Source organism: Cygnus olor, chromosome 13 (genome assembly GCF_009769625.2).
Source record: "Cygnus olor isolate bCygOlo1 chromosome 13, bCygOlo1.pri.v2, whole genome shotgun sequence".
In the NCBI taxonomy this organism is placed as follows: domain Eukaryota; kingdom Metazoa; phylum Chordata; class Aves; order Anseriformes; family Anatidae; genus Cygnus; species Cygnus olor.
Window position 1 is genome coordinate 10,755,804 of NC_049181.1, and position 21,337 is coordinate 10,777,140.

At 49.6% G+C, this 21,337-nt stretch overlaps 2 protein-coding genes across 3 annotated transcripts in view; one reads left to right on the forward strand and one right to left on the reverse strand.

The window, feature by feature from the left end:
- The window catches only part of GABRA3 (gamma-aminobutyric acid type A receptor subunit alpha3), a 90,564-nt gene extending 81,579 nt beyond the window's left edge, over nt 1–8,985 (reverse strand). The window contains exon 1 of the mRNA XM_040572485.1: nt 8,865–8,985. The gene's annotated coding sequence lies outside the window, so the exon portion shown is untranslated. The remainder of the gene's footprint in view (nt 1–8,864) is intronic.
- Nucleotides 8,986–19,882: 10,897 nt separating this feature from the next.
- LOC121077400 (gamma-aminobutyric acid receptor subunit beta-4) overlaps nt 19,883–21,337 on the forward strand; it is a 68,770-nt gene continuing 67,315 nt past the window's right edge. For both annotated transcript variants that reach the window (XM_040572637.1, XM_040572638.1), the window contains exon 1: nt 19,883–20,452. In XM_040572637.1, coding sequence (XP_040428571.1) covers nt 20,373–20,452 — 80 coding nt within the window. In that variant the 5' untranslated portion in view covers nt 19,883–20,372. The remainder of the gene's footprint in view (nt 20,453–21,337) is intronic.

The window sequence follows — 21,337 nt, forward strand, 5'->3', positions numbered from 1 at the left end:
ACACGCCAGTGATGCATGCAACCATCCCTCTATAGGTAAAATAACCATAAGATGCTATTTTTGTATCCAGACTTTTTTAAAGCTGATCTTGATCAGCTAACTGGTAGCTTGTTAGCATTTTTCAGGGACAGTCAGTGTTTAACTTACAAGCTGCACTAACCCAGACAGGGCAGACCCCAGCCTGTAAATCAACCCAGCAGCAAAAATGCTAAAGCCAGCAGAACTGCTGATCACCCCCCCAGCCCAGCACATGGGCAGTTCTCCCATCCCACTCTGGCCCTAACCTTTGTCTGTGCCTACCATAAGCCACAGAGTGCCTCTCTGAAAGCCTGCTCCTGCTGTGCTCCTCATTACCAGGACCTCTCCAGAGTTTGCATAAGACCATTGGTTTTGCTTTTCTTTCATATTAGGACTTTAATTACTACTCACAGCTTGTAGGTAAAACCACTGGGTTCAATCCCTCAGTTGAAGAACCTTAGTTTGATCTCCAAGAGGAAGATCAGCTTTTAAGAACTACTCAGAAAATGGCATAACAGGGCATCTATTTCTTCAATAGATTTGCTTCCCTGCATTTGTTTGAAGTCTGACCTGATTATTCTTGCAATTGTATTTTTAATGCTCATCAGGTATCCTTTGAGAAATGGATAGTCACTTTTTTTAGATCATGCATATGCAATCAGACAAACAATATATATCTCACCTGCTCTCCACAGCCAAAAAACACATCCTTAACAATTAGCTATTACTTTCTTTGGAGCAGTCAGATGGGACAGAGGATCACTTTCTGATCTGCCTTGGGCACACGCACCAGAAGTGCCATCTGTCTTCATTGTAGGGAAGAATGCTATACTCATACTGAAATAAGCCAAAGGAAGTTGTCTCCCTGCCACTGTGTGTTTGCTCTATTCATATTAGGTCATACAGTGCTTTTCTGTTTCCTTTTCCCCTAAGTAAGGATCTCACATTTGTACAAGACCACCTAGATGATTGAATTGGTAAGTCCAGCTCCTTGGTTTTTTTATTCTTGTTCCATACTGTCTGTTAGCCATTGCCTGGACATGGCACAGGGACAGTTAGGATCTCTTGGCACTTTGCAGTGGTAAGAAGTGTGCCACTGAAAGGAGAGGCAGTGTAATTGAGCAGAAGCAGCAGCATCAGTTCAGCACTTGGTGTCTGGTGAGGTGATACTTACATGTGCTGGGTCACACATCCTCCCCATCACGCAGTACAACCTTAGCACTGGGAAAATGAAGCAGAGGGCCTATAAGATCTGCTGAGGAGGCAGCTGCTTACACTCAGCCAGACCAGCCCACAAAGGGAGCCTGAGACATCAGCTCCAGCCCATGAGCACACCCCAAGCTCTTCTGATCTGAGGCTTGTCAATTTTCACAGTTCCAGGGCATACGAGATTGAAAGGTACCTCCTTGTGGCTGGGAAATACCACCTCACTCAGATGTCACATCAGCTCAGCCCCCAGTGATCCAAGGCCAAGGCTGCATTTCTCTCAGCCTTGCTGTTGAGCAGCTGTCAGATTGATATCCCATCTCAGTTCTTCCCTCAGCACTTGCAGAGCCTCTATCCCTGCTGTCAAGCCTCCCAACAAGGCTGAGAGCAGGGACAATAAGCCCAGGGATGCAGGGGAGCTCCACACACACCTCAGCAGCTAGAGCCACAGTAACTTATGCCTGAAGGGGATTTAAGGCAGAAAGTTTGAGATGCTGTAAAGTGCTGCCATAAGCAGAAACCACAGACACAGGCAGCCTCTGCACCTCATAAATCATCAGGAGGGGGCAGAGAACTGGCCATTTCAGTTAATTACAACTGTTAATCATATTTTCATTAACCTGAAATGAAACTACCAGCATTCCCTCCTTCCCATCCCCCTATTTCCACCCCATGCCCCAAATCCCATTTCTCAGATAGCAATTCCTTGTCAGCCAGGACACGTGCTGTTGTTTGCAACATGCATCTGGGCAGCACCCCATTTACCAGGGCTTCTAGACCTTGCTACTTTGCCTCCTCCACATCTGCATTCACACCCCTTCCCAGACCTCAGTATGCACACATTGCCATCACTGTATAGATGGCATGTTTATTCCCTACTCACTCCTTTTGCCCCACTCCAACAAGCTCTAAAAGACTCTGCTCAAAGCCACTGCCACTCTAATGTAGCTTAGAGTGTGGAAAGCATGCAAAGTCTATGCTTTTGGCTGTCAGACTTCCTAATATATTAAACATGTTGCTATAAGAGAATGCCTGTCTTCCTCCCCTTTTTTAGGGGACTGATGCTACAAGCTTGCTCCTATAAAGGACTGATCTCACCATACACACCTGTAAACCAAGCTGCTCATTCCAGATATCCCACAGGACTGAGACAGACAGGAGGCATGTGGAAGTCTTGGGCCTCTCCACACCCCAGGTCTGCTCATAATTCCCTGTCAGCTTCCACTTCTGCTCTCTCCATGAGAAGGGGGTGTTGACTAATGTCAAATGAAGACATGAGACACTACATCTTCCCCCAGTGCACAGAGAAATAACTAGTATATTTGAGATCCCCTTTACCTATGCTGCTACAGCAGCATACCTGAGGGGATAGCACACCTCTAGGGTTGCAAGGTGGATTCAGCATCTCCCTGTCTTCACTTCTTGCCTTTTCCTGCTCTGGGCCTGGAAAAAACCCTCCTCCAAGCCAAGGCATCACACCCCTCTTGCCTTTCTGCTCTCAGGAAAGTAGCCCCTGAGCAGAGCCAGACACTCCCCAGAGGAGCAGCACTGTCTCCAGCCCTGCCATGCACAGGGCACCATGTCAGCTGAGCAGCACTTAGTGCAGGAGATGGAAGCAACTGCATAAGCAAGAGCTTGCTGCTCAGCTTGCTTCTTTGCTCTTGGTTTACACAAGGTCACTCCCAAAGTGAACTAGGTGGGTTGAGAGATGGTCAACTGCTTGGCTGAAACCAAGGGGCAGGACAGCACTTCCTCAGAGTGCTGCCAGATTTCTTACCCAGGGATGTCTCACTTCTTCCTCCCCAGTTTCTTAGTCTCTTCAAGTCCAAGAGTGAACTCAACTTTTTGCTGTTACGTTACCTGCAGTGCTGAAAGGAGGTCAGAAAGCCAGCCAGGGAAGGGAAGAGAGCTTGGTTGTAAGTCAGGACCAGAGGCTCCAAGTTCCACAGCTGCTTTGTTATCTCCCTCTCCCCCACTCTCCAGGAGCATCAGATGTGCTAAGCAGCCTGTGAAGGTGTTAATGGAGAATGTATCACCTCTGTCACAGCTGCAGTGACACAAGGCACCCAGCACAGAAATGAGATATAAAGAGTGTACTTACTCTCAGTGTGAAAACTGCTGGGTTAAATATAACAGAGGATAGCTGGCTCCAGCAAGCAGAGCTGATCTCTTCATTTGATGGCAGAGTGGTTACTTTGCCAAACATAGCCCTCAGTCCCCACAGAGCTGGCAATTTCTCCTGTGTTAAATGTGTATATACATTACCAGGTATGATAGAGGTGCATAAATTGCCTTCATTATATATATTTCCATGGAAAATGTCACAACATCTCAGACAAGCCCAGCTTTTTTGTTCACTACAATTTGATTGGTCTGGGTAACAGCAGTTCCTGCAGAGGCAGGTGGATTGCAAAGAAGGGCTAAGCAAGCAGCCCTGGCAGCCTTGCACTGAACTTGCCATGAAAACCCCTTCAGACAAGGGTCAGGAATTTAGGGAAAGAATTGTAGGTCTGTGTTCACCTCAGTGTCCTGTTGAACAGCAAATCAAATTCTTTAGCTGAAGAGAGACAGATTTTGGTCTTTGTTACTGTGCTCAGTTGAGTAGGAGGGAGGGAAGAAAGCAGAAGCTGGTCTGTTAAAGGAAAGCCTTTTCTGACCCCATTTCCCAGTCTTAGTCTACATTGCTCTCCAGTTCCACAAAAATCACTTCCACATCGCCAAAGTGCTACATGAACTCCTGCCCTCATCTCCCAGAGGCACACCATGAACATGCAAGGCCCTTAAGAGCAGAAACCACAAATTCCATCAATACCCAAGTTTTTCCCTCTTAGTGCCCTACCATAAACAAGATATTTGATCTAGGCACACTGGTAATATACAGCAAAAGTGGGTTTTGTTTTGATTCTCTAGTGAGATAAACCCCCTATTCTTCAAGTTGATTGAGCCTGTACCTCCTCCAGGCAACTGCCAAGGCCTTTGTCCCTCAGCCACACACAGCACAACCCTGCTGCAGGGAAACAGTGCTTGGGGAATGGGTCTCCTATGACCCTGCTGAGCCAGGAACCTTATCTTAGGATAAAAACACCCAGCTGTTGAACTAGAGGCTTTTTTGCCCAATTTGCACCACTGACAAAGCATAATTAGGTCAGAACACACCTAACTAGTGCAACCACCAGTGCTTTCAGTTTCATGACTTTGGCTTGAACTGTCCAGAAAGATTGAAGATTCAAATTAATGACTCAAAGGAAGACATCAGGCATACAACACCCCAACTTTCCCTTAAACAGAACAGACAGTACAAGATGAGTAGAAGCTTCATTTTAGGTGACCTTTCAGACCCAAAAGCCAGCACAAGACATGAAGGGAAGTACATTGCCTCACAAATATGACCACTGCATTCAAGCAGAGGCAACACAGCAGCAGACAAGCCTTGAGTGAACATACATTTATTAATAACATACAGAAGAGATGCCCTAGCGTTCATAGAGCAAGCCCAGTGCTTGGTTCAGAAAAGCTTTAGCAGAGCCCAATGGCCCAGGGAGCTTTGCTGCACCCCAGCAGGCAGAGCTGCCCTGCTAACAGACAGGACAGTTTCCTGCAGCCTTACTTCATAGCCCCTGAGAGGCTCTGGCTGCACAGAACAAGCCCAGGTAGGGCAAGGACACTGCAAAGAGGCCCCAGGATTGCTATAGGTCAGGGCCTGCTTCTGTGGCAGCCTTGACAGTTAGCACCTGCCTTCTGGTTAGAGCTTTAGCTACAGATTTCCTCAGCCCCTTTATGCTTACCTGACCCACCATGCCCCAGACAGTCAGAGTGAGGATAAGCTGCATTTGTAATATCCCATCACTCTGACAGCACAGACTACTTGGCATTCACCCTAGGTCTCCCACAGGATCATTTGTAATCCCTTGGACTTCAAGTCCAACACAGGACATCCTTATCAGCTACCAGTGAGGAGAGCTTAAGTGCCAAATAAACACTATGTGAGTTAGAGACCTGCTCTCCCAGCTAAGCTGCTCCCACACCTTGCACCTGTGCTAGACCACAGGTACTCACCATTATTTAAAGCTAAATTTCAAATACAAAGCCCTCTAAATTTAGCAGTAAACTGGGTTAGTTTGTCCCTCTAGTTCCCCATGGAGAAACAATGCTTGCCTCATTTCTACCATAAAAACTAGCCTTCACAGTTTGAATTAGACAAGGAAAAAAAATCAAAGCCAGCATTTTTAATAGCAAGGATAATTAAGTGTTACATTCACTGCAACTGCATTCCTTATTTATCTGATTGCATGAGAGTTTGTGTTTACAAGAGGTCTGCAAATCAAAACTGTCCTTCTAACAACTGTCCTTGCCAAACATACTCTACCTTCATCCACCTGAAGTTATTGGGCTCAGCTGATGAGTGTTAATCTGAAATTTAAGGACCCAGTGAATAGAACTCACCTAATCACCTCTGGCCTCAAACTCCAGGAGCTCAGGCCTTGCACCCTTAACAAGAGTTGAGCTGCTAAGCAATTCCTTTTACCAGACTAACTACCAACAACATAGGAAGACACTTACCTTAAAAGTCAGCATTAATATTTACTAACTGAATGCAAACTGCATAACAGCTCTTATCTGTGCTAGGCTTAAGAGCAGCCCAATAAAGGCATGTCAGCAAGACTTTTTGTAGAGATACATTACATCTGACCCAGGGATGTGCCAAGAGAGCTTGTTTTAAGTGAGGATCTTTGGGAAAGCAAGGAGATTCATTGCCTTAAATGCATGGTATAAAACTGGGTTAGACAGGACTGCTCTCCCTAGGGAGCTGGCTCTGCCAGTCACCTGGGGGAAGTATCTTTTAGATATAACTCAATTCTCAGTTACCCACTGCATTTTTAAGATCATGGCCCTCTACAAACCCAGCTTCCCTCATCAGCCAGGAGCACCAGCTTGGTGGATGGCACCCTCAGCCCCATGTTTTTTCCTAGGGTGAGTGGGGGCACACCACAAGGAAAGGCTACTGCCCTCCTTGCTCCCCTGCCACAGCCCACACCTCCACAGCAGCTACAGCTTCAGTATCCCCTTGCTCTGCAATATGTCAAACTAATCCAGGTCACTCTCCATAGAAACCCCAAGGAACAGCTGCTAGCACATCCCAGCCTGTTTTCAAGGAAAGGTCACATGCAGGGTTTGCCAGCTTTCTTATATCCATGATAATTTCCTCTTCATTTTAGTACCTAGCATCGTGACACAAAGCAACACAGCCTGTAGCTAGAACACCGTGCTCAAATTTTCAGCAGCATCTCAGACAGCAGACTCGCTGCCAGGAGAACTGAAAAGCAAGATGCGTATTAGCCTTGTTTCTCCAGGCTGAAAGTAGTGCTTTGAAGACACAAAGGGGAAGGTTTGAACTCACCTGAAGCATTTTGCTAAAAATAGCTTCCCTAACCCCATCAGATACTTAGGTTAGACTGCTGGAGTATTTTAAAAGAAAGGCTATACATACAGCTTCCTTCTCTCACCTCAAATTTCTGATCAGCAGCTGCTGCGCATACACAACACTATAGCAATTCTGCCTTTAGGGCTCGGTCAAAGTTTGGGTCTAGCTCAGACATAATACATTTGCTATAGGGCAATAATAGCTCAGATCCCATCAACACTTTGCAGAGGAACCACAAAACTTAATTCACTGCAGAAGGAAGAAGTCTAAAATAAAAAGCAGAAGCAAGAACCAGCACCTAGCTAGAGCAAAGGCTAAAATCAGGCTCTGCAGTGCAGACACCTGCCTCTGAGGGTATCTATTTGCACTACTGACATGGGGTCCCTCATCCAGGGCCAGGTCTCCTCCTCCATACTCCACAGACCCACCACAAAGAAACCAAATACAGCCTGACACCTCACACAAAAAAAACATAGCACAACATTACAATCAAGTAAGATCTCCAATTGTGGTCAGCAGGTGATGGACTGCAGATTTACTGCAGTCTGTGGGGTGGATCCAGGGGCTCCCTACCCTACCACAGGTGGGCATGCTGCTGGGGGCTTGCACCTCCCTGTGACTGGAGAGGAGATGGATGCTAGCAGCAGTGGCCAGGGCTGCTGCTCCCAGGATCACATTTGGTCCTGCTCAGACTGGGATTGCCCCAGGTGAACACAGATGAACAATGCTTAGAATAATTCCTTAGCAAACATCCCACCTGGAGAGCAAAGCCTTCCTCTCCTATGTCCTGTTTTTGCAAGAGGGATTTTTCACTGGGCTTTAAAGTCATCTTGTCTGCTCCAGATCACCAGTGAGAGATGATGTTTGTGCTAATGCGCAGCTACATATCCCAGGGCAAAGGCCAGGGAGAAATACTGCAGGAGAGCGGAGAGGGAGGGAGAGGAATTCCCTGAGCAGAAATTATTTTGAGCAGAGAAAGCTGCAGAGCAGTGTGGAGTGAGGCAGAAGAAATGCAGGAGAGGGAGGTGGCTGTGCTGGGGGAGATGGAAAAGAACAGAAGAGTGGAAGATCAAAAGGCTCCTCCAGAGAGGAGGGGTGGGTAGGATGCTACTCACAGGGGCTCTGTAGAGGTTCCCCGTCAGGAGCAGGCTAGGCTCAGCCGTGCTTTCCCCTGCAAGGGGATTCCCTCTGCCACCTGCTATTGGTCCTGGCTCAGTGACAAGCTGCTGGAGTGGATTTTTTTCCCTGCATACATGGTGGAGGTATAGAAAAACAGCAGCCTCCCTCCTCCCATGCAGAGGAGCAGGATTCCCTCCCCTGCCAGGCAGGATGCTCCATGTTAGGGCTGGGCACTCACACAAATCCAAGGGACCTGTCCTCAAGGAAAGCCACTGAGGGGTGTGCTCAGCCTGTCTGCAGGATGCAGGGGGAAGGGGCCTGTGCCAGCAGGGTGCTAAGAAAGGGATTCAAAAGCTCAGTCCCTGGTCAGAGACAACATCTCTGCCTGCTGACACTGAGATGCTCCCCACCCCACAGCCATGCTGCGATCCTGTCTGTCCACAGGAGAGACAACACCCAGACACCAAGTGGCCTCACAAAACTATCAAGCATGTGCAGAAGTGGCAAACAAAGCTGCCCAGGAGATGCAAGACCCATGCTTTGTGCTTCACACAGACCAGTCCTCAGGGCTTCCCACATTTGTGAAAAGGGGCTATGACTACCCAACCACACATTCAAAATAACGCCCCATCATAACAGACTGCAAGAATTTTATGGCCTAAAACCCTACCTTAAGTTCCAGCTGCATCTTATCAGATGACCACTGATCTTCTGTAACACAGACTTCCTAAGTGACCTCAGGACACTCACTTTTCTTCTAGCTTCTATTTTTGAGGAAAAGATCTTCATATATTACCTTAAGGTTTGCTTAGGAGCAGGCCCCTGCTCTGCCCAACCCTACTGAAGGCTCTGTTCAACTATGAAGTAATGCAAGAAAAAAAATGCAGTGAAGGGGACTCAACTAATGTCTCCTTCCCAGGAGGACACCAGGTACCTGCCTTTCTTTGGGGATAGGAACTACAGAAGGGTCCTCAGAGGGCTGCTCCCACCAAGCAAGCAGCAAGAGCAGAAATGCTTCATGAAAAGGGGCAAGTCAGAAACCAAAAGTGACCACAGCACAAGCAGAACCCTTACCAGCCAGGGTGCAGCCCCACCATACCTGAACAGGGTGAGCAGAGCAGGGTCCCACAGAAAGCAGTAACTCAGGTCCAGGACATCCAGCCAGAGACAAGGTTACAAAGCACACCTGAAGGTCCTCTGAAAGATAGATCTAAAAGCAGCTACAGCATGGTCCAAAAGAAGGAGGAGGTGCAGGAGCCTGAGCTTAAATGGAGCCATGGCCATGGGTGGGTGTGAATGGGTGGTGGGTGTCCCAGATGGGGCTGGTTAGGGCACTCAGGACCCTGGCACAGCTGCCACGTTGAAGCAAAACTCTCCAGAGGCAGCTGTGTCCTGACAGTTGTGCATTTTTCACTGTCACAGATGACTTTTCCTCTTGTCACTTCTTGCTTTATGCTGTCGTGGTTCGGGAAAGAGCAGCACACAAAGTGCTGGTGTAAAGTGGGGGGATATCAAGAAGAAAGTGGTTAAACCCTCTCTCTCCCCTCTCCCCGACAGCTTGGGCACAGATTATGCTGTTTTTCTCCCACCACAATAACATCGTTATTCAACTTGGCAGCACAAGGTGGAGTGAGTGAGTGAGAGAGGGAGAGTGTGTGCGGCTGTTTTTTTTTTTTTAATCTCCTAAACACTTCCCAGTTCTGCCAATTGCGAACTCCTGCCCGGCCATCCCCGCCGCAGCATCCCGCGTTGCCATGCCGACACGGGCTGACATCCCCGGGTAGAAAAGGGAATGCTCCGCTTTTCTGGGGGCTGCAGGGTGGGAGGGATGTGCATGTGCCCGACTGGTGCTGACCCCTAACCAGGGCATTTTGGGGTTATTTTTCCCCAGAGCTTCCAGCGCCGGGCAATGATTTATCCCTCATCAGCCCCTTTAAGGTGTCATCATCAGCGCTTGACTTAATCAGGACACCTTGGTGTGATAAGCAGCCTTCTCCTGACCCCCGTGCTTCCACTGCAATATAGATATAGCAAAGCAAACAGCTCCTCAGTCCCCGCAATGCCTCACCACCTCCCTGCCCTTGTCACTGCTGTAGGGGGTAGCAGGGCTGGAGGGAGCCCGCAGATCAGGGCAGCAGAGCCCGACTGCCCGGCCTGCTGCCAGCATGGTTTCTTTTAGAGCGTGTTTAAAGCACCAGCTTCCTTGGGAGATGTCCTACAGGGCTGGCCAGGAAATAAAGAAAAGAAAGTTTGATGATCTTTGCTTCTTTCTACCGGGGCGAAGATGCCAGCGGGAGAACTACAGCTGTAGATCTGAGTGCTGCCGCCAGGAGACAGCTGCCTGCCCAGGGTGCCGGTGGGATCTGGGGAGAGGGAAGCAGTAGATCTGCTGCCTGGTCCAGCACACACCAGGCTGTCCTTTCTGGAGGTAAAAATATCCTTGTGGCCATCTGGGGAAGGGGCACAGGGCTTGTAATGGAAGAAAAAGCAAGAGCACACTGCTAACCAGCACTCGCCTGAGACTGGGAAAAGAGGAATCCCCTGGCATCAGGAGTGCCCCTTGTTTTGCCTGGTGGTCACAAGGCATGGATGGCTTGCAAGGTGAGGGGAGGTTGGATTGGACTAGGTGATCTCCAGAACCCCCTTGCAGCCGGTGTTTCTATGACTGAGTCTCTGGGAATCACTGGCTTGTTGGTTCAGGTTTCTCTGCAGAACTGGGCAGACATTGCTGGAGGGATCGTGTGTTGATGATGAAGGGAAGAGATGAAGGTCTGGGTCCAGCTTGAGCTGTGGGTCACTTAGGCTTTGCAATACACTTCTGCTGGCGGTCCCAGGGGAGGCAGCAGTGGGATTTGCTTTTATTCAGTAAAAGAAACAAAACAGAATGCATCACTGATACCTGCAAAACCAACATGGCCAGCTGCTGGCTTTAGAAAATCACAACCAGACAGACGTGTGACCACACCGTGTCTGTTCTCTTTGTGCTTGCTAGGATTTCTGAGCCTAGCATCAGGCCACCTCCTACAGCCTTTTACTTTACAAATGAGGGCCAGAAACTCTAAAGAAATAAAAGAGTAAGGTGAAGTTTCCACGAACTAGGAGCTCAGGATCACACATCGCCTATGTGATCTAGACCAGCCAGCCCCTGGTGTGGGCACCCACTGCCCACCCAGCCAAGTCTTGCTGGGTCCCAGCACAGCCCAGCACAGCCCAAGACAGCCTGGGGCCCTGCTCACCTGGGCTGCTCCTGCCTGCGAGCCCCTACCTGCACATCCCACAGGGGTGCTGAGTGCTGTGGCCACTGCTATTCCCATTCATAAAGGAAAGTGCTTTTCCATCCCAGAGGAGTTTTGTACTTAAACTGCATTGCAGGAACACTTTACAGCTCCCTTTCCAGTCGCTTTGTTCTCCTGCTTCCCTGCAGTTTCCTTGGAAAAGTTCATTTTCCCTGTGGACTTCCTTTAGATTTAAACATTTCCCCTCAACGGATTTGGTGAGCAGAGAAAGCTTCAATTTGGAATCTGAATAGAACTAATTTGTAGCACCTTGGTGTACAAATTATGGGCATACATTGAGAAAGCTTGTACACCTCTACTCATGCCTTGGTTCACAATATGTACGAGACACAGCCTCAATTTTGGTCAATAGCTTTCCAAGAGCTCTTGTGCTAACTTCAACTCACTTTCCACTACTTTCTGCAGCAGCTGGCACCAGCATAAAACAAATGTAACATGCTACTAAAGTGTTATGCACTCACTTTAGGCTGGTGCTAGCTGCAGCAGGAGGTGTTGGCTGGTGGAAAATCAGATGTTTCTGCTATTGCTTCAATTATAGATAGCTCTTCCTGTGAAAAGACTTTTCTGCCTGCGAAAAGGGCAGTGGAGTGAGAGGAGAGTGACCCGGCATGAGGAAGGCTGGGAGAAGATTCACAGCTCCTCTCTGCTCTGCATGGGGAACATGCTGTAACCTTCTTCTTCAGACAAGTTTTCTGGCTATCACTATTTAAAAAAAAAAAAAAAAAAAAAGTTCTTTCCTGAACAAAGCTCACATTACGGCAAGGACAGGCATGTTTAGTGACACAGCTGGCATGGGCAGGCTCAGCGTGACCAGCACACATCCTGGTCTCCCAACTGCTTCGTCCTGTGAGTGCCAGCTTCGGCCCAGAGGAAAGCTCCCCTTTAGCTCTTGAGCTCCGTGCTCAACCCTAATTTGTAAAGGGGAAACAATTGGTTCATTTTCTCAGGAAACTCTTGTGATACAAGATGGAAATGATCCACAGAGAAAGACTGATCTTTTTCCTTGATGCTCATGATAGAAGATTATAACACATTTTGTTCTGATAACAGAACAGTTTCAGTCCGTATCAGTTTAAATTTAGTATTGCATGATATTAGAAATTACAAGAAAGGTACAGATAAAACAAAACTTATTCCAAACATCTTAGAAGTAGCAGTAGTTAGGAAAAGTTGTTGCTTTTCTTTCCAAGTTGGGATAAATCAAGTCCTGAACTTGGAATTTCCTGCCAGGCAGCAGTCCTGTTATAATGCTGTTTTCAGTCAGGCTGGATGGAAAAGCATTAGGATGGAAAGAAACAAGCTAAAAGGTTTATCTTAATTATTAAGACCGTAGAGCAGAGCACGGGGAAACCACAGTCTGTTGCAACCCTGCTACTGCATCACTGTGTGAGTGCGAACAAGATACCTTGTTTTATGTGTCCCAGAGGAAACATGGATGGATGCCTCCTCCTGAGGACACTGTGAGATGGCGTGCTTACTCTAAAAAAGCAAAAAGGGAAGCAAAAGAATGGCCAAAGGGACAGCTGACATCTTTTATGCAACATATTTTGTGCAGGGACAGTCTTGTGTGGGGTTCAGTGCTGAAAGCGTGCTGAAATGCAAGCAGAAAGAGGTGGGGAAACCTCATGCACAGGACAAAACAACAACCCCAAACATTTCTTTGGGATGCCTGTGGCAGAGGTCCGCAGCCAGGACTTGTGGTGCCATGCTCCAAGGGGGGGAATTTCAAGCCTGAGGTGCAGCAAGACCTGTGGCTTTGAGTGGGGTTACCCAGTCCAGGACCGTTTCTTGTGGATGGAAAGCAGTTGCTCTTCTTGTCTGTTTGCCCATGCCTTACATTATTTTCTCTCTCTTTTTTTTTCTTCCAATTTTAATTTCCAAACAATTAAAGTAAAGAAAATGAAGGATAGACTCACAACTTCTGTGCTGAGTGAGCCAGACCTGTCAGCCTGAGCATCGTCCCCTAGGACAGCCCGACTGGGGCTGGGATCCTTTTGGGACTGGCCAGAGAGGTAGTGTTATACCCAGTGAAGCCTTGTGTGGATGCTCGTTGCTCAGAAAAAAAGTCCCTCAGCCCAAATCAGCACAATCAACCTTGAAACTTGGGTGAGGTCTCCAGGGACTGTGAGGGCATCAGGAGTATACGAATTCCTTGGAGGAGAAGAAATCCGATTCAGAGGAAATATGCATTTTCCTGCAGTTCCTTGGGGCAAAGAGAGACCAGAGCTCTCCCTGTGAGGTGACAGCCATGAGCCCTTGCAGCTCAGCCAGTGCCTAGGTGCCTTCCCTGGATCCTTCTTCCACCTCCCCTTCTCTGGCTTCTCTCTTTTCCTCCTTCTTCATTGGAATTTCTCTCCCTCATGCTCCTTGTCACGTTTCTGTGTCTGCCTTTGCTCCAAGACACATCCCTCTCTGCAGGGGCGCGCTCCCCTTCCCTGTGCCACGTGCGTGGAGCCGGAGGTGCTCCTCTCGGCACAGCCCTGCAGAAGGCTTGCCCTGTGCTCCATCCCTCCCAGCCTGTTACCAGGCAACACAGCATCACGCAGATCTCACTCCCAACCTCCAAAACAAAATGTCTATACAGGGGATTTTCCTCCTGCTCCTCCAGAGAGGAACCTCATGGACATGTTGGCTGCTGGCTGTGCCTGAGCACTGCTCTGCCTGGGGCAGGGGGGCTGGGGTGAGGGCAAAGAAGGGGCACCTGTAACTTCTGGCACAGCTGGGACCATTTCCTTGTCCCTTCTCTGCGTGGTGTGCCCATGCTTGACATCTTCTTCCCACTCCACATTCAGAAGGGATTGGCAGGAAGGCTTCTGCCAAACTGGGGGACCGGTGCTGTGTTTGCCATTACACTGGTGCAAACCCAGAGTAATTCAGTTCAGGTCAAGGCAGCTTCTCACCAGCATAAGAAGGAACACAGAACTCATCTCAGTTGTTTTCTCTTCCCTGGCATTGGCATACATAACACACAAATTTGGGGCTTTGCACACTTACACAGGAGTTTTGTTTTCATGTCTACAGAGTGAATGCTCAAATGACTTCAGAAGTTGAGGCATGACCAGAGCTTACGAGCTGTCAGCTGGCTGATGGACTGTCAGACCTATTTCAGGAGCAAGACACATGTCACACTGTCTTCTATCCTATAATGTACAAATTGCATTTCATGACAGCAATATAACACTCCTGAGAGCAAATTTTGGCACAATTATCATCCTTCTCAGGTCGTAAAAGTCACTCAGCTCTTGGCCACCTGTTTTAGAGCTGTCAGCCAAAGCCCCTTGCAACCTCCGCAGGTTCTGAACACCGTGGGAGAGCACACATGAATATTAGCTCACAGAAAATACAGAGTTAACGAGGAGAACACATCATGTGCCTGGTGAGAACGTTTTACAAATTCCCTGTCCCAGACAGGAGCAGTTGTAGAGGAAGCACGTATCTGCCTCGATTTCCCACTTGAAAAATAAAACCAGGAATTTATGATAAGCAAAGGAGTAGGGTTGTTCCTTCTGCATTCGGTCTTGGAAAACTTGAAAGCAATTTTATGTTCTCTCTTTTGTCTCTGCTCTGAGTAGAAAGCCCCAACAGGCACCTCGATGTGTGCAACGCCAGTGTCCTTCACCTTCCAGCGGGGGGACTTCATGCGTTTGCTTCTCACCCTGGAGCTCTCAGCCTTTGGGACACTCCCTTCAGTAACATGTCTGTGCGGTCCTCCCATGACATTGCCACTTTTTATTGCCCTCCACCCCATGGCATCACAGGTCATCTTTGTTGTGTCCAGAGCAAATACAGTTTGGGTCCACCCGAGTAGGAAAGGCATGGGAGGGAGCCCCTCTGTCTACAACCACTGGGTTGCTGCCCATGGAAGAAACCATCAGGAGCTTTGGGATAAATACAGATGAAATCTTGCTCACTCCTATGTGCCTGTGTAGATGGGGGCTTGACCAGCATCAGGCTAATGGGGGAATTGGGTCCCCTGCAGCCTGCAGGCACAATTTCTTTTATTGTTTGCTGCAGCTCCTCAATGTAGGAAGTGAAAGTGGCAAAGCTTTGGGAGAAGACAGCTTCAGGTAGCACCTGCAAGGTTTGCTCTGGAAACTCCCTGTCCCTGTGGCCAGTGGATCCCAGACACCAGTTTTGGGCTCCTCCTGCCTCCTGGGTGGTGGTGCTGAGAGGACCTCAAAGCACGAGACCTGTATGGAGGCTGAAGCCACCCACCCCTCCGTGTGGTGTTTAGGAATATTTTTTTTAGATCCTTGCAGCCCACTTCATTGCAACTTGCAGCACTTTTTGCTGGCTGCAGAACTGCACCCAGGAGGTCTGGCTGTGAAGGAGGCTGGTCTGCTGATGCAGATGGGAGGGAACATCCCCAGCACTGAGGAGTGCCACAGCCTCTGAAACTGGGGAATGCCCAACAGACACGCTCCGTGTCAGAGCGGATCCCCACCATTAGCAATAAGGAGCAGGGAGGCATTTTTTGTCACTTCTTAATGGTCTGCAGGGGCTGGAGCTCCTTGTCCTTGCCTTGGGCCCTTCGTACTGCCAGTGGTAACATGATCGGAAATGCCAGTCCCAAAGGGCACCGCTGCTGTTCTGAATCGCAGTCATGGAAATTAAACTCGGGGCCTTTGATGTGCTAAGCTCCAACCCGAGGAAACCTTTTCCACAGACCAGGGGTTCACAGCCCTGAGGTGGGATGTGCAGGTGGGATAAGCTGAGGACACGTCGCTGCAGTAAGCAGCACCAGGCAGGCTCACGTGGCCAAGGAGCTGCCCCCGATGCCCACACAGAAGCCAGTAGCCAGAGGACATAAAGCCATGCATGCATTTGTGAGAGGACTGAGGGTCTGAGCTCTACTTCCCATGGCACACATGTAGGAACAAACTTAGGCCTCCCTGGGTGCCCCAGCCCCTTAGGCTGCCCTGTGGACCCAGCTCACTCGTCTCCCTTGTCACCAGCTTACACGGCAGATGCAGGTACGGCTCGAGCAGGTTGTCCCTGTGCCACAGGCCCGGAGTAGTGGCACTGCCACTCTACGGGCTGTCCGCATGGCTTGTGAGTTTGTGGCATGGGGACACCACCATGCAGAGAGCTGTTCTTTCACTGTAGATCCAGGAGCTAAAGCTTCTCAATAACCACAGCTGTCACAGCACTTCCACACTCATAATCGAAGGGCCTTCTCTAGGCCGTACCGTTTTTCAGATGAAAGAAAGCTCAAACCAGACAGGGTCTGCAGACTTGTAATAAAAGACGGCTGAAATGGGAGGTGGTGCGTGAACCCATCTCTGTTGAGAACCCTTCCTGCCACACTTTCCATCCTCTGGCTAAAGAGATCTGAGCACAGGCAAGATGCGTGGCTGCGTGCAAAGCTCTGCTCACCAGTTCACCCATTCACAGCTCCTAAAAATAGCGAACATTTCCGCTCACTCCAGAGAATTCTGCACTATCTTGCAAAGTGATGAAAGATCTTTAACTCAGCAAAGATGGAGAACCCTGACTATAGACTATGCCTTTGGGATATTTCTTTGGATATATACAGCTTCTAGCACATGGTGTGTCCAGGCACAGCGGCTCAAGGGGCTGATATGTTAGGGAGGGATTTGTGATTTAAAGGGCACAGGGTTGCCAAAAATGATCGTCCCAGCTGTCCGAGCAGTTGCTGGTTGATGTCTACCACATCATTACATGGGGGTAGTGACTTGTGGTCTTCTCTTCCAGGTCCAATGCCTGAGGGTGATTACGTGGCACTATAATTGCTGGTGGAGCCTTTGTCCAGTGGGATGGCTTGAGGAAAAACCTTTCCTGCTGGGAACCCAAGACCTGGAACTGCAAAAGGAACTGCACCGCCTTGCTGCACTACTTGTGCAGCCCCTCAGGGCAGCACTGATTTCTCTCTCCCATGGCACAAACCCAAAGATGGAGGGGGCACATGGACAGAGACATGCAGCAAGTGCTGGACAGTTAAACACCAAAGAAAAAATAAAAAAAATAAAAATATAAAAAAAGGGGGGTGGGAGGCAAACTGCGCTATGGTGGCTGTAGACCAGAAGCCCTGATCTGCCATGATCTGTAGAGGCTTTTGGCACAACACTGTCACACTGCCTGTGACCCTGTGACTTGGAGCCAGGGGTGGCCACAGGATGAGAAGGGAGGTCATGGTGTGGAGCTTGCAGCAGAGCAACAAGTAGGGGGGGAGTTCACATGAGTGATTTAATAGTGGAGGACAGCAAAAGGCCATGAACAAAATCCTCCGTGGCTTCTTTGGGATGATTACAGCCACAGCATGTCATCTCCAGCAGCCTCTCCTGTCTCTATTTGGACTCAGAATCTGAACTTCAGAAAAAAGAAACACTGCTGGGCTCTCTCTGGAGAGAAGAAGGGGAGGGAGATGCAGCCCTTGGGGTTTTGGGGGGCGGATTGAGGCTGCCAGTCTTCTGGAGGGAGAGAAACAAACATCTCAGTGAGCATCTTCACGTATCAAATGCGCATCAGCCTTAATGAGACTCAGCAGAGATGGGTGACTAATTCCAGAGCAGTCATTTATTCGTGAACATGGCTTCAGGTAGATTATTCAAGAGCACACAATGGTTTCTTTGAATGCATTTGCTGCTAAGCAATTGGCTTCCCAAAGTTTCACGTTGTGGCTGAGTGGTCAGATAATTCATGTGACACGGTTTCTGCTCCCGACTGGGTGAACTTGCAAGCACAAATGTCACCATTTGTGAGCATAATTTTCCTCTTCATGTATACCTCTGACATTTGCTTTCCACTTACCTTTTTGCCAGTAACATGCAATCACAGCTGGTGGGATGGAGCAGTGCTAACAGGCCACAGAGGGAAGGAGGGGAGCGGCCCGGGGGGGCTATATGGGGCCTCTGGTGCCCAGAGAGAGGCAAATGCTGCTCGGCTCCCCCAGGAGCTTCTCTCTGGTACCCAGCAGCTTAATTCAGAATAAGTGTTTCAGAAACATGCTGCTGCCAGGAGATCTGTGCGCTGCAGCAGCAGTCGGTGAGGTTAATGCCACACTGTGCAGGGCTGGCAGCGAGGGGAGCTGGGGTTGCTCGTGTCAGGCTCAGGGCTCCCAGGGGCACATGTGCATGTGGGGGAACACGACAGCATCCCCATGTATCTGTGCCAGGGCTGGCTGTGTCCTGCAGCACGAGGCCGGGCACTCCGGATGAGCCACGAGCTACCAAAAAGGAGACAGTCTGCCACGTGGAAATGGTGGAATTGTCTGATCTGGGGCTTGGGGCTGAGCCTGGCCAAGTACAGCTCAGATCTGCTGGGCTGGTTCTTTTTCTGCAGGAAAATATCTGCAAGAAAATTCTGCAGCAATTTTCCCATTGCTTTGGAAGAGCCCCTTAGCAAAGGTGAACCCCTCCAGGCACAGGTATGATGGGAGATGAGCAGGGCTCATTTTCCACCATCAGGGGCTTTCAAGCCTCATCCTGCCCAGCTGTAGCCACACATCTGCTCTGCCCTCTTGGCCCAGAGGGCTTGGAGAGCTTCCACACACAGGTGTCAGCCAGTGTCGGCAGGGTACAGGAGGAGGGGAGCCCCCTTCTCTGAGGGTCCGCTCCCAGCTGCCCAGATCTCCGGACAGGAGAGCTCACGTGGTTCCTCCTAGGGCTGCAGCTTCTGCTCTGTGCTCACAGTGCTGCTGGGTCTCTTCCCAGGAAAAATTCCTCCATGGAAATCCATCACCACATGCCTGATCTAGAGATGCAGAGCTCCTTAATTATATTACTTTTTTTAAGATAAAAATCAGAAGCTGATACACAGGAGATTGACCGTGAAGATTTCAATAACGGTTACCATTTCAGGGGGCAAAACCATAGCACCTGGAACTGAGCCTCAGCAGCATTTCTGGAAGTTTAGGCTCCCTTTTCCCAAACTTTGTTGTGCCTGTAATGCAGCACTCCCTGGGGAAAGCTGAGTATCCCTGCTGAGTTGGGCTTCCCTGGCCTGGAGAAACTCCCAACCCCACCAGAAGCTTCATTAGATCTTTCCAAGCTCCCCAGGAGTCCACCAGGCCCCTCTGCCCTGGGGTGTGGAGGGACTTTCAGTAAATCACCTTCTCCTTTATGTCTGTGGCTGAAGGAACAAGCCCAGCCTTTGCTGATCACACCATTTCAGACAACCCCAGCACCCAGCAGCTCCTGCAGCTCAGCCACTCTTGTCCAGGAGAATCCCCCTGCCTGCCAAAATGCTCCCACCTTTCTCTCCCAGTCTCTCCCCTGCTCCCACCTCCCCAGGAAAGAGCACAAATTCCCCTCTGCAAGCCAGCAGGGGTTAATGTTGTCAGCCATGACGTCAGGATCCCAATTTGCCCGGAGAGTCCCCCTCCCCATCCCCAAACTCCCTCTCTCCTCCCCTCCTCTTGTGACTTTGCAATGAGCAGCAAAACTCCACAGGAGCTGCGGCAACAGCACTAGGGAGAGATCCAGTCCTCCCTCGCAGAGCAGCCCTTCCCGCAGACAGGGATTTATTTATTTTCTCCACATGCATATATGCATTTCTTCATTTACCGGGTTGCGTTTGATTTTCCCTTCCCCCCCCCCCCCTTTTTTTTTAACCCTTTCAGAAAAGCCCCAACCCATCCAAGCGATGAGCCCCAGCTTTCCGTAAAATAAAACAACAGCGCGGTGGGGTTGCCTTGCCTCCCCTTCCCCCCTGGAAAATAAAGAGGGAGGGGGGAGCAGGTAGGTAAAATCCAGAATAAAATTGTGTTGCTAGATAACTCACAGCTCCCCCCTCGCGCGCACACACACACACACACACACCACTCTCTTTCTCCTCCTCCTCTTCTCTGAAGGTGGGTAGCAGGAGCCATGCAACATCTGCAGAACCGGATGGCAAAAGAGCAGGAGGAAAAATAATCCAAGTGGAGTGCTCAGGGGACGTTGAGTTCTTTTTCTTTTTTTTTTTTTTTCCTTTTTTTTTTTCTTCTTCTTCTTCTTCTTCTGCGTACCTGTGAGATTCAATTTCACATTTTGCTAAGCCCATTTTGGGGCATTTTATTTTTCTTTCTCTTGGGATTTTCTCCATTGCCAGAGGATGTCTCTTGTTGAGAGGATGCTGAAAGGAAGAAGAAACGAATTCTTTGACTGGCACTGAAGGAGGGGGGGGGGGATATTTTTCCCCCACATTTTTTAGTTTTTCTCATTATTCTCTTTCTCTAGGAAATCACTAACTGGGGGGGGTTGGTTTCTTTTTTTCCCTCCCCCCCTTTTCTTGGAGGGGGATTTCAGGAGATCCATCCTTCTTTCCCCTCCCCTCCAAAGATTTTTTTTTCATCCTTCGTCTTTGTGGAAATGTGGACATTTCAGGCAGACAGATTGAGTGGAATTGTCTCTGCTTTAGCAGCTCTTTGTCTCGCCTGCTGTGCGCAAAGGTAAGGATTGCGATCCCAGCCCGCAGGGACAGGGGGGCTGACACAGGATTTGTTTGTTTTGTTTGGGGGGGGGGTTCTCCATCGATCTGCGTGTGGGAAAGGGGAGGGGGGTCCTTTCCCCAAATCGCTTCCCCTGCTGCCTGCTGCTGTTATTTCCCAGTCCGTGACATTTTAGGGGGAGGAGGGATGCTCATACATGAGATGTGGAGCAGGCTCGCTGCAGACGGAGCCCACCTCGCAGCCCACTTGCAGCACGTCCCCCCCCTCCGTGCTTGACCTGGGGGAAAATGGCAAAAGGAGCTGTTTTGCTGGGGAACATGGTGTCCATGGAAGCCGAGAGAGTGCACGGCACTGAGCTGTGTGCATACGCAGCCGGGCACAGGGCTGCCTTGGCCATGCCTGTATGCACACACACAGTCCACACGCAGCCACACTCACATCCAAGCGTGCTGTGCCTTTACCAGAGCCCCGGCTCTGCGGTGCACAGGAGGCAATGCCTACGTCTGTGACTACACTCAGATTTATGGCATGCCACATAATCATCCGGGGGGGGGGGGCAAGCCACTCAGATACATCCCTGCATGCGCACATTAATCGGTGCCTGTTGGGGTGCACACGCATGTGTATCACGACACGCCGACAGCACAGCACAGTTTACCTGCTCTGTGTGTAGCCATGCAAATGCTCGCACTAATTCCCTGCGTACTCGAGCTGCAGCTGTTCCTGCTGCATGCCTTGAGCTCTCCGAGCAATCCCAGCGGCCGGAGGCGTAGGCACCCATCCAGCCTGGACAAGGTGCACGGAGCACACCTGTTTGCTCCGGCACAGGCAATTACCTGCCGCCTTCACACGCCGGAGCAGCGCTGCCTACTCCTCACCCTCCCT